The sequence below is a fragment of the Cheilinus undulatus genome, linkage group 5 (assembly GCF_018320785.1).
Source record: "Cheilinus undulatus linkage group 5, ASM1832078v1, whole genome shotgun sequence".
Taxonomy (NCBI): domain Eukaryota; kingdom Metazoa; phylum Chordata; class Actinopteri; order Labriformes; family Labridae; genus Cheilinus; species Cheilinus undulatus.
Window position 1 is genome coordinate 33,859,045 of NC_054869.1, and position 12,804 is coordinate 33,871,848.

The following is a 12,804-nucleotide window of genomic DNA, read 5'->3' on the forward strand; positions in this document are numbered from 1 at the left end:
AAGCGCTCATCTGAGTCCTTATCAAAACCACTATCAATACTTTCTATAGTTTGGTGGAAAGACAAAATAAGGGCAAATATTTAAACTACAAGTGGTCTTAGCTGAGTAGTGCTTGAGTTAAAACGCTATGATTCAGTCAGTCACATCTATTGTATATCCCTCAAATATAAACACAACTATATTGAAGTTTCTCATCAAAAATTAAAATGTCCCGTTTTTATGTGAAATTTGAACACATCATAACATATAGAATACAGTCATCTAATTTACTGAGGTTACCTGAACGCACCATATTTTCTGTCTTCAACTCCTCAAGTTTGCTTATTAACTTATATTTTGCCAATTCTACTGCTGATTTCTACCCTGGATCAATATATTTAGCAAACAGGACTTGCTCAAAGTTTTGGAGCACTTTTCAACATTTATCTGAGCAGCTGAAGAAGAAAACTGTCCTGAAGCAGCTGAAGAGAGTGGTATGACCATGGCTTGATCCCGTGTTGTTGTTAGTGTCTTTGCTAACATTAGCAAACAGGTGCTTTGCCAGGAGGTGGTACTTAAGACTCATTGTGCTTTGGTGTAAAGACAGTTCATCACTGCAGTGTGTACCCACAATTTTGGTTTAATCTTCACTAACATTTGCCAGCTTTTTAAAAAGAAAATTGCCATTAGGCAGACCTGGGTCTGTCTCCTCACTCATCACTGCTGGTTGTGTCTGACCTGCCTCTCACCTCTTCACCCCCAGGCACGCTAACATCTGCCCTGGAGGGCTAAGGGAGCAAGTTGTGGTCAAACATAGTCATACAATTAAATTGCGTTGTAATTTTTTTTTACGCATTAAGGTTTCAAGATTAATCACAAGCGTTGAAACGTTGATGTTAACAGCCCTAGAAAAATCCTAAAATAATTATACTTGTCAATACAACAGTGACTCAAAATGATCACAGTTAAATTGTTTGGTCTTTGTTTAATCTACCAAATATTGTGTTTATTATAAAATACAATGATTATTTTCTTGTATGTTTAGAGATACACAAGATGAGGAACTTAAATAATAATTGAACTTTAAATTACAATTGAAATATTAGGGCAAAAGATCGCAATTAGATAATTTTCCAAAATCAATCATCCCTATATACAACGCTGTGAAAAGATTTTGAATAATGCATGAGTACTTATCAATATTTTCTGCAAATTATAACAAAACCATAAATATAGCCTCAATTATCTTGTTTTTCAGGATTGTTTGAAGCCAAAATCATATTCAAAAAATCAGACTGGATTAACTGAATTGCATATTCCAGTCATTCTTTCCATTCACCCTTCTACTTTTCAAGGTTGCTCACAAATTTTGCTTAATGTTTAAACAAAATCTTTTTTGAAGACAAAGGCATGTTAAACTTGCTTCTAAAAACACTTGCAGTAACTCTGAGAATAACTCAACATTTTTGGCATTAATAAAGCATTATTAAATACTTAATTGATCATCTACAAAGCATTATTATTAATTAATAAGCAAATAGCTGGGGAGATGGGCATGGCACGAAGCAATCCTGTCTATTATTTAAAAAAAGTTGTTTGCCCCAGCAGGGTCGCTCTGATTTAAAAAGGATCTACCCTGACATAAGAGCAAATTTCCTTTAAGAGACCTTTACATTCAAACTGTGCAAGACTTTAGTATGTTTTGAGTACATTAACTCAGAGTCATTGCTGGTCTTTTGGCCTTAGTGTTGGACAAAAAACACAAATAGATCAGCTGCATTATTGGGAAGGCATCACTGAAGTGATAGATATAGTTGATCTACTTGTCATTTTACAGATATTATGCATAGATGATTTAACACAAAAGCCAGAGGCACTTGTGTACAAAGTAAAAACAGAACATGGTCTTAAAGAAAGGCCACCTTTACACCTGTTACTGACCCCAATGAATGCAGGTCAATGAGAAAATGAGATTGACTGGCAGCCAAAGTCAGAGGTCAGTGACACGCATGTTGCATTTCCTGTAAATCTCTGACGCACAGCCATCTCCGCAGACAGAGCCTTGTTAGTTGTGGCGAGAAAATGAAGTGTGTTGACTTGAGTTTGAGCTGGTTTTGTGTGTAATTGGATAGAGTGAAGAAACAAGAATGAGAGACATCAGTACTGTTGACACCTCTCACCTTTTCCTGAGGATCGCATCACGGAGTAAAGCACACACTCTCTGACAAGGTATCATTATAAAGAACTGGGGAGGAGTGGTGAAGCTCCATGGTGAACAGGGAAGCAGACTTCAATTTGGAGCTCAAACCCTGTAAAAGACACATTGCAGGACATGAAGAGGTGGACAAGATGACACAATTCAGAGAAGGTGTGATGTGTGGTGTGTGGCTGATCAGAGCTCTGTCAGAGACGCTGTGAGATTTGAACCTTGATGTCAAGAGGAAAACTCAATGCCTGTTCAGAAATCCCAGGCTTCTTATAGGTGGTGTCTTTTTAAATATGCGGCAGACTTGGGCCTCCATTAAAGGTGCAATATATAAGATTTTGGCACTGAAATGTCTACATGAATTTAGAAATGACTGCCCCTGTGTTATCTATATCTTTAGCTGAGTACTAACATTATCTCATTTATTCCCAACAGTTTCAAAGCCAGAGAAATCCTTAATTGTTACAGCTTATTAGCTTTAATGATCTGTGTTTTATCACTGTGGTCACCATGACAGCTTTTCAAATTTTACATGGAAACGTTGGATGTAATTTCAAAGGTGGCCACATACAGAAGTGTGGCGTGTGTCTTGAAGCTGCCGTTCCTGTCACTGTTCCTCATTCATGTTGCCTTTGACAGACCACAATTATTCCCTACCATCATTCTATCAACAAAGTGATCCCAGAATGCTTTGCAACCAGCTCATCGCATGAATCTGGAAGGCCACTTTTAACAGCTTTTCTCCGTCATTATGTAAAATTCATCCATGAAACAAAAACAGTGGTCAACTTCTTAGTAAAAACACATTACTTTTTTTGTTTTAAATAGTCTTCAACTCAGAAAAAGATGTAAGCGACGGATGTGGGCTTAGCTGAACAGCACATTGCAATTCGTCATCTTCTGTCTTTGTTATGATTTGGATCCCTTTGGTTGTGGAATTTACATATTATGCTTTTGAGGGTGATTTTTTTTATTTAATTTCCCCTTTTTTAAGACCCAAACCATCACTTCTCATTATCAGAGAGGGTTACAAACTGATTAGAACGATCTTTGAGACTGTATAAAAAGATGGAAGCCAAAACCTTTCTAGCACCCCCTGCTGGCTGGCAGTCATAAACTTTGCCTCCTGGATGTAAATAGATGGGAAATGAGTCAAACTATAAAGCTATAACTAGCGCTAAATACATTTTTTCTCAAATATGGTTTTGTGACATAATTGCTAGTTATGTTTAGGTTTAGGTTTATTTATTTAGCACACATTAACAAAAAATGGTGAAAGGAGGGAACGAAGCCCAATGGGCTAGTACAAGAGTTCCACCCCTTTCACTAGTCACAAACAATTCATATTTATAAGGCTAACAAATAAACTTTAAAAAAAATAAGGAGACAAAGTACTAAAATAATTGATGTTAAATAGAAAAAAGAAGAAAAAAGTAAAAGAAAGAAGGAGACAAAGTACAGAATAATCATTATCAAGTGGAAGACAATGGAAACACATAATCATTGTGAATCCAAAAAATAGGGAGACAAGATGTCTTTTGATAAGAAAATAATGCATAGGCGTTTTTTAAGGTTTTGTCAGTGAAACAATTAAAATTTATGTTGATTTTTAATGACTGTGTGTCACTTTTTGTTCTCTCTTGGGTCTTGGGAGGGCTCCACTTTTTTTGGTATGTATGGGGGGGTTCAAAGGAAAAATGGTTGGAAAATACTGGCCTAGATGATTGGTTCCTAAGTTTTGGTTCCTTAGGGCCCCCCTACTCTTATTTAAGAAAAGCTAAGCCCCCCTGGAACCACTTGGAAAAATTAAACAGTTTTAATTGCTTTAAATGACAAATTTCCTACATAACAGACTTACACATACTTGTTCTTGACAAAATATCTATGTATAAACTGTCAATTATAACCACAGTGTATAGGGACACTCTAAGGAATAAAGAAATCAAGAGGATCTGTTTGTTATGGGGAAAATCCTCAAAATTTAATGTCTAAAAAGTCATACATTTACAAGGGGAAAAACGAACTTTAAAGGTTGTAAATTTCTGTTATAAAGCTGAAAATAGCCAAATGCATGGAAGAAAATCGTTCCAGATTGAGCTATTTTCCTTGCACAAGTTCTGCAGTTGGGAGCCGTTAAAAATAATTCCTAATTATGAGCCTGAGATTTAAGGAAATCACTGGGATTTTAGCCCAGAATCATCAAATTCTCATTATAATCTAGGCTGAGATGAGATAATCCTGTAAACTGGGGCCATCCAACTACTGTTTCCATTAAAGTTTCTTGTAAATTTTTGACTTTATAGTGCCACAAATGTGTGACTTTAAAGACTTAAAATCTTTGAGTTTATAAGGCCAAAATGTACTTTTTAATTTTCTTGCATTTTCTGCTGGTACACCTATTAACATGGCAAGAAATAAAATAAAATGAAATGAAAGATCTGGTTTGTGTTACAGCATTACCAAAAAATGAAGTTACTTGGCAGCCCAAGCTTCTAAAGTGAGAGCCATTCTCCTTGCCAAGCTGAGATGTCTAATAGACTTTGTGGTGGCAGATTTTCTTTTCAGTTTGTCTACATCAAAACTTTCAGGAATCATTGTTAAACACCTATGGACTTGTGACATAGTTCTTCATTTTTGAGGAAAAAGTGTTTCTGTCTAACAGGCAATGATTTTATGACTTATTATTTTCTCAAAGCTGAGAACGTTGGCCCAAAAATGTCTTTCTAAGATGGAAGGACTCCAGAAAGTCTGCCTGAGATGCAGAGTAAAATCTATACCAGTCTAAGATAAATACATTTGTACATACATGTTCAGAAAGAAAGTGGAAAATGAGTGTAATAGGTCCTCTTTAAAGTAATAGAGAGAGGAAATACATTTTCTATGAGTCTCTCGTTGCTCTTTGTCTGTGTGTTTAAAGGTTTGCAATGATTTTTACCAGGTGATGAGTTGTTGAAGCTTGTTTGATTTCCAGACAGATATTTTTCATTGCGAGAGTCAAATTTGATCAGATAAGGTAAATTACAATTTCTGTGGCTTAAAATAATAAATTAAAGCTGATATAAATGTGTAAAATCAAGATAACATTGGCTTTAGCAGCAAATTTTATTGGATTGATTTTGGTTAAAACTTCAACGATTTATTAATCAGTTAAATTGTCGGGATTAATTTGCACACAATTAACTAATCGATTAATTGATTAATCATTTCAGCGCTAGTTTTATTAGATTACCCGCTTCACAGCTGTCAGTACAGCCTGGGGTTGTCTGATAATGAGCTGCCATTAGCACCTAATCAGACCATTATCCAGGCTGCAGCCTCCCTCTGCCTCACTCTGTTTGTATTTACCTTGGAATGTAGGTGGACAGGGATGATGAGGCTGCAGGTCGGTACATCTTTGTTTGGGTGCAAGTCTGTGTGACTTTGTTTGAGCTGTGTGGGAGTCACCCTGCACGTCTTTTTCACAGGCAGGTATTACTACTGACGTGTGACCTTTTTTAGACTGAGCTGTTAGCACCCAAACTTGGAGACAGCCGAGTCCTGCAGCCACCTGTCTGCTGCGGTGATGTAACACTCAGACAGGAACAAAGTTTTTTATCATTACTGTCAACACCAGGCTCAGTCATTTTATGTACATTTATTTTATTAATATTCAGTCCAATGTTTGTAATTGTGTCTCAAGTTTGTCACTTTGTCAGTTCTATTTTCAAACAATATTTCTAAAATTGGTATTTCCTGTTTTCTCCCATTTAAATGTGATCATGTCTCTGCAGGAATTAAAGATCAGCAGAATGAGATGAAGTGGCATGACTTTGCTCAGTCTCTCTGCTTCCCTGGTGTTTAGTTACAGAGGAAGGCAGTGAATGACTGCAAACATCTCAAGAAGTAAGAAGACTGATGAGGGGAAAAAAGTGACTTTATGCTAACAGTGTCTTCATGTATTAACTTAGCACACTGAGGCAGTTTAATAACACTGAAACAAAGTACAGTACAGCTCTTTGTTTTTAACTTTCACTCAGTTGTAGTAACAGACAGTGTTATGTAATACAACAGTTGTTGTGATACCTTCTGTTTGGTATCAACTTTCTTTATTTCCTTTGTTTGCGTCTGTTGTTTCTGCCTTCAACTTTTCCTCTTTTGTTTCACAATAAAAAATAGAGGAAAATAATGAACTGAGTGTGCTGCAGGATTATCTCATCAGCTATTAGAAGGAATGCCATGTACTTGTACATCCCCCTCCCACCACCAGAACATTGCTCCAGGGTGCAAACATAAATCTATCGCTGAACAGAATTGTTGGAGCTCAGATTTTCTTGCGGTTAAGTTGTGCTCCATGAACAGAAGCTAGACTTTCAAGCTGCCAGGGCAGGTTGGAATCAGACCTGTTGCTCCTTATCCACATGACATTCCCCCTCTCTTCCTGATCCAAATAAAGGCTTAAATATATGAGTGTTTATATTAGAAGACTAACCTTGCAAAGCAGATGGATATGCCCATTTCTGTGTTTCTTTTAGGCAAATCCATCTTGCAAAGCTCCCATCTGAACTCTTTGGGCCCTGTTAGAAAGTGACAGGACCAATCAGCGTCGAGGGGCAGTACTTTCGGGCGTGGCAGAGTCATGACGTATGCAAGCAGCGAGAAGAGGCCGGTGCTATTATGGCGGAAGACATTAGCATGGATGCTGCTAAAGCGTCTGTTTTATCAGAACTTGATGACATTTCTTTGTTAAAGGAAGAACAAAGAACAGCAGTGAGTTGTTTTCTTTTCAAAAACAAAAAAAGGCGTGTACTGACATGTCTACAGTTGCCATGGTTCGCTTTATGCAGCTTTCTATGGAGTTTACTCGTGGTAGCGGCGTACCTCGGTTTGGGGCTACGACTTAACGTGTTTTGTTGCTCTGATTGGCCCGTCAAGATGTGACAGGACATTCATCCAATCACCCTCCAAGTTTTCTTTCAAAGGCTCAGCCCTTTGCCAAACACCATCTATGGAAGGTTTACCAGATGGATGTCTGAAACAATACCATCTGGTGTGTCAGGTTCATAGAAGACTTGTTCAAAGGCATAAACTGGCCAGTGCTGAACTATGGGGTTCCTTTGCAAAGGGTTATGCCTCCTACAGTTTGCAGGGAGGAGGCTTACATGAACTATATAGAGCTTGGGGTTTGTTGTGGTTCAGTGAAAGAGAGATATCTCTTGATTGGAGGTAGGTAGTTCAATTCCCAGCCCCTGCTGTGTCCTATTGCAAGACACCGGATCCTTATTTCTTGAGAAAGCATAGCCATTTGTGTGAATGTCCTCACCAATGATAGTTTGGCACTTAATTCAAAGTGTGCCTGTGTGAATATGTGTGAAAGGTAGAATGTGACATGCAGTGTAAAAATGGTTGGAAATGCTCAGTAAGTGCAGTTATACCCCATTAACTTTAGCTGCTCCTGGTGACCAGCTAGCCTTAGTATGTGAACTTAGTATGTTATCAAAATCCAGTACCAACATATTACTGGTGCCAACACATCTGATACCTACCGTACCGAATTATAAGACTGATTTCAGTGCTTTATTTTGGTACCTCACCACCCCAACGCAATCCACTGCCACTCTAAAGAAAAGTCACAATCGTATTATGTGAAGGAGTTGCACTTGTTTCATTTACTTATGTTTTATTTGCATCTTATTTCAAAATAATTTATGATCCTGAGACAGTTTTTATTCAGCTACTGACTTTTAACACACATATTTCTCTTAAAAGTGCGAAATAATCATGGAACATTACGAGAGGGAGATGTTTTAAAGTTAAATGTAAAGCTGGAACTACATTCCAGACATGGCTGCTGCACTGTGTCACTCCACCCAGTGGTTTACTCAAGAAATAGTTCTGAGTATTTGCTTCATGTGTCGTAATGTTACATAATTATACATTATTATTTCATAGTGTGGTGAATGTGCAGGTCATAACTTGTCCACCAGAGTGTTTTGGAGTTGTTGGATTGTGTATTTAATGAGTTTGATGAGGGAAAGCAAAAAATACCGTCTGCTTCCATAGCGTTAGCTTTGCAGCTGGATATATTGGTCCCCCCAGATTTAAAAACAGCTTGCACTGACAACTAAAGGAAACAAACCTATTTCTAAGACTATAGGAATTATGGCAATGGGCGAATTTGCCAAATTGTTGAAGTATGCCTTTAAAAAAGTATCACTATGGCACCAGTAGAAGAAAAACTCATGGCTCATGAAACAAATTTGATATCAACAGCTAATTTTGTCAGTTGGATGCTGTATGTAGAGTAATTCCTTTTGTATAACTCATGCATTAAGAGTTGTTCATAATTTACATATTTAGTTGCATTACTTTGTTGCACAATGTATCTGTTTGCTGTGAGGCTGAGACCCCCCTCAGTTCTTTTTATTTGTTTCTAGATTGATCTGAAGTTAGGTAGAGTTATTATTTCTAATAAGATGACTGCTATTGCTGGGCCTTTTTTTTCATGTACACTGCTCAAAAAAATAAATAAATAAAGGGAACACATAATCATCACAATTTAATTCCAAGTTAATCACACTTCCAGGATATCAACCTGTCCAGGTAGGAAGCCACACTGATTGTGAGTCAATTTCACCTACTGTTGCGCCTAATAATGGTCCAAGGTGAGGCTAACTTGTAAAAACAAGCACTGCAAGAAGCACTGTCTCATCAGTGTGAAAAAAGAGCTGAGAAAAAGAAACCCAAGTTAAGTTTTACTTTGTTCTGTACTCAGTTAATCATTTATATTAACTTACAATACACTTGATATATGCTTTAATAATGTTAATAATGTCACATATCACATCTTTGATGTGTCTCATTTGAACCTATCTCATTAATGTCATTAAAAACAGCATGAAATCAATGTAGTATTTGGCTTTACTTAGTTTTAAGAAAACTGCTGGGCTTTTTCACACCTTTCACAGGCACCATGCAAAGCTGGTGAGTAGGTGTGAAGGTGGTAGTTTTATTATCAGTCAAACTAAACATGGCAGGTGGAAGGTACCTACAAGTGACATTACCGTACAGCTTGGAGCTACTTCATTACTTTTTACCAGCAAGAAAAACACACAACAAAGGTGACACATTCCTGCGACAGGCCGCTGCTGAGAAACTGTGCTCTTCTCCTCCTCTGGGCTGAAATATTTTCTAACAAATATGAACACAATGTACATTGACAACTGGCTGACCCTGTCTATGCAGTTTTCTTGCAACATAACATTTTGATTCTCGGTGCAAAAGGCTGAAGCACTGCGGGAAGGCACTGTACTAGGTTTTAATCAGCTCGCTGTCTTCTTTCTTTTTCTTAGGTGAAAGCCCTAACGTTGTTTGTGACCCATTACCCTCCTCTGTGTGAGCTGGAGCGGGTGTATCCTGAACATGTGTCTAACTACCACATGGCTTTCCTACTCAATGAACCGGACGTTGCTACAGACACTGATGGTACATATGTAGGCATGCTGTGCAATCAAATTCAATTGTAACTCAGTACTTAGCTGGTATTTAGTATACATATGATTTTTTATATGATGACAGATGGAGAGGTTCAGCCGGAGTTCATCACCTTCCTCTACCAGTTAACCGAAGGAGCTGCAGGGCGGAGCTATGGCTTGAATGTGGCCCGATTGGCAGAAATCCCAGACCCTATTCTACACACTGCTGCACGAAAAGCCCGCGAGCTGGAGAGCATGGTCAACGCCAGGAGGTACAGCAATGCAACCATTCACATTAACTGGTTCTTAAAGCAAGATTAGAACTGAACTAATTTTGTTCATAAGGAAGAATTTATATGTCCAAACTCCGCAAGAGGAAACATTTGCCTCATCGATAATTTGCTCTGAAGGATCTTTTTAAGTCTGAGAAGCTATTTCAGGGGATGTCACAAGGGTTATCTGGATTTAGGCTTGTTTAAACTAAACAGATTATAACTGAAATCCTGTGTAACAAACAGGGGTGGGAAGTTTTAAAGATGTGGGTGTTTGCCTGGCAGGGAGGGTCTAAGTGGGTGTTCAGACTCAAAATATCTTTGCATTGAAATAATGCAAAAGGCTTCAAAGGTTGTTTTGGGTTCCAGGAGATTCAATACAGTATAAAAAGATAGTAAACTAAATCAGAAAGCGTGTAAATTACATCAAGGCGCGATTCACAGCATTACTTTAATCAGGGACAAGAGTCAGTAGTATCACCCTCTGCTCCTTTTTATCCCCTGACTTAATGGAAGGCTTATCCTAAGATTGTGAAGTATCCCTTTAAATGCTAAAAATCCCTCTTCTTTGTTTTTTAGAGATCTTCAAATACTCTTGGCACAAATGGAGCTTGACAGCTGCAAAATAAGAGTCAAACGTGCGTCATAAAGACATAAAACTTGGAGCAGCTCAACTGAACTAAAACTGAATGTTTATTTTAGCTGCAACTCTCAAATAAACTTAATTTCTTTCTCTTGCCAGTATTCTAGGAAAATCAGACTGGAGACTGATGGCTGGTGCAGCTCAGACTTTGTTAAGCTATTTGATACCAGTTTGGGATTCCTCAATCCCTCTGATTTCTAGGAATTCAAAAAAGCTTTAGCATGTTTGCATTTTATGAAATCTCATGTGCTGAATAAGAAGTCTTAAATTGTTTATTCAGTTTCATATATTTGATATTTTTAAATCAGAGAGGGCTTTTGTTTTAATAAGAATATCTCAGTTAGATATTGCCACTTTGATTGATTTTCTAAGGACATATTTACATTAATTATGTTTCATTTTAAACCTCTTAATGATAAGTGTGTAAACACCGGCACATTACACCACTATATGGACAGAATGGGACAAGAACAAGACATTACTTCACAAAGTCCCCCCAAAAATTACTGATGAACCTAACAAAAACATTTCCAAGGCACTGAACATCCCCCTGATTTCAGTTAAAACCCATTATCAAGAAATGTAAGGATGTAAATCTGCCTAGATCAGGCCGTCTTCACAAACTGAGAGACTGTGCAAGAAGGAGACTAGTGAGAGAGAAAGGCCATCAAGACACCTATGACTACTCTGGAGGCGTTACAAGCTTCAGCAGCTGAGATGGGAGAGACTCTGCATACAACAACTGGTGCCCAGGTCCTTCACTAGTCAAATCTTTATGGGAGAGTGACAAAGAGAAAGCCACTTTCCAAAAACATTTATATTAAATTTCAACTAGAGTTCACCAAAAGGCATGTGGGAGACTCCATGGTCAAGTGGAAGAAAGTTATTTGGTCTGATGAGGCCAAAATGGTGCTTTTTGCCCACCAGACTGCACATGACCACAAGCACACCATCCGAACTGTGAAGCACAGTGGTGGCAGTGTCATGCTGAGGGGATGCTTCTCAGCAGCTGGCCCTGGGAGGCTAGGTAAGGTAGAGGGTAAAATGAATATGGCAAAATAGAGGAAAATCCTGGATGACAATCTTTTTCAGTCTGCAAGAGAAAAAAGGCTTGGGAGAAGATTTATTTTCCCGCAAAATAATGACCTGAAGCATACAGAAAAAAATCTAATAGAAAATTTGTGGATGAAGTTGAAAAGGCTGTTATGCCTGATCTCTGTGCAACTTGAAAGACCTTGAGCAGTTTTGCAAAGAAGAATGGAGTGAAGAGACCGTGTCCAGATGTGCAAGCCTGACAGAGGCCTATCCACACAGACTCAGTGCTGTGATTGCAGCCAAAGATGCATCTACTAAATACCGGCATGAAGGGGGTGAATATTACACAGTCACTTATTTTACATTATATATTTTTATTCATCTGACATTAATTTGTGGAAATCTGTTTCACTTTGACATAACTACCGTCTAGGGTAATCCCGCAGCTCTGTTAGTGTGCATGCTCAGCTAACTAATTATACTAGCAAACATGATGAAGAACACAGCATTTACTTTGTGATAGGTCCCCTATTATGCTGAACCTTTGCAACAAAAGGGGATAACTTCATTGTAAAATTATGTTCAATTTAGGTTCAAGAGCCTGCAAAATGAGAATGTGAAATACAATTTTAGAGCAGAAATACTTACAATAAAAAAATATACACTACATGCTCACGACACCTATTTCAACATAGGCTGATACACAGAAATACACACACTAAAATGTGCACTGAAGTCTAGCCATTAATTGATGCAAGACAGAAGATTTTGCATAAATTAATCATCAGTTAATACGAATCTGTTTGTAATTGCATCAATTAAAGACAGATGTGCAGTATTACAGCCCCTCCAAGAGAGGGCTAAGAGCTATAAAGGTTCAGCTGCGTCTGTTTTCTATGTTATTAAGCAGCAGATTATGGGCTTTAAACTAAGATGTGTTATCATGGCAGTCTTGATACATCTAAAATTAGATTTGAGGGCTACATGCATGAGTCGCAAAAGGGTTTTACATTTGTTAACGCTGAAGTATTCATAAATTTTCACTATTTATGCCTCCAAGCCGGCATAGCCAGGTTCTAAGCAATATCCATTATGGTTGTCCATCTGGCGGTCCATCCTGGCATTCTTGTGAACGTGATATCTAAAGAACACCGGTAGGTATTTACATCAAACTATGCTCAAATGATCAACATGACTCAAGGGTGAACTATTTTGATT

The 12,804-nt window shown here is 37.9% G+C and overlaps 1 protein-coding gene across 2 annotated transcripts in view; it reads left to right on the forward strand.

Annotated features, from left to right (window-relative positions):
- Window positions 1-12,804, forward strand: part of msh3 (mutS homolog 3 (E. coli)) — an 82,578-nt gene that overhangs the window by 68,816 nt on the left and 958 nt on the right. For both annotated transcript variants that reach the window (XM_041788210.1, XM_041788211.1), the window contains exons 22-23: window positions 9,514-9,646; window positions 9,740-9,908. In XM_041788210.1, the coding sequence (XP_041644144.1) occupies window positions 9,514-9,646; window positions 9,740-9,908 (302 nt within the window). The remainder of the gene's footprint in view (window positions 1-9,513; window positions 9,647-9,739; window positions 9,909-12,804) is intronic.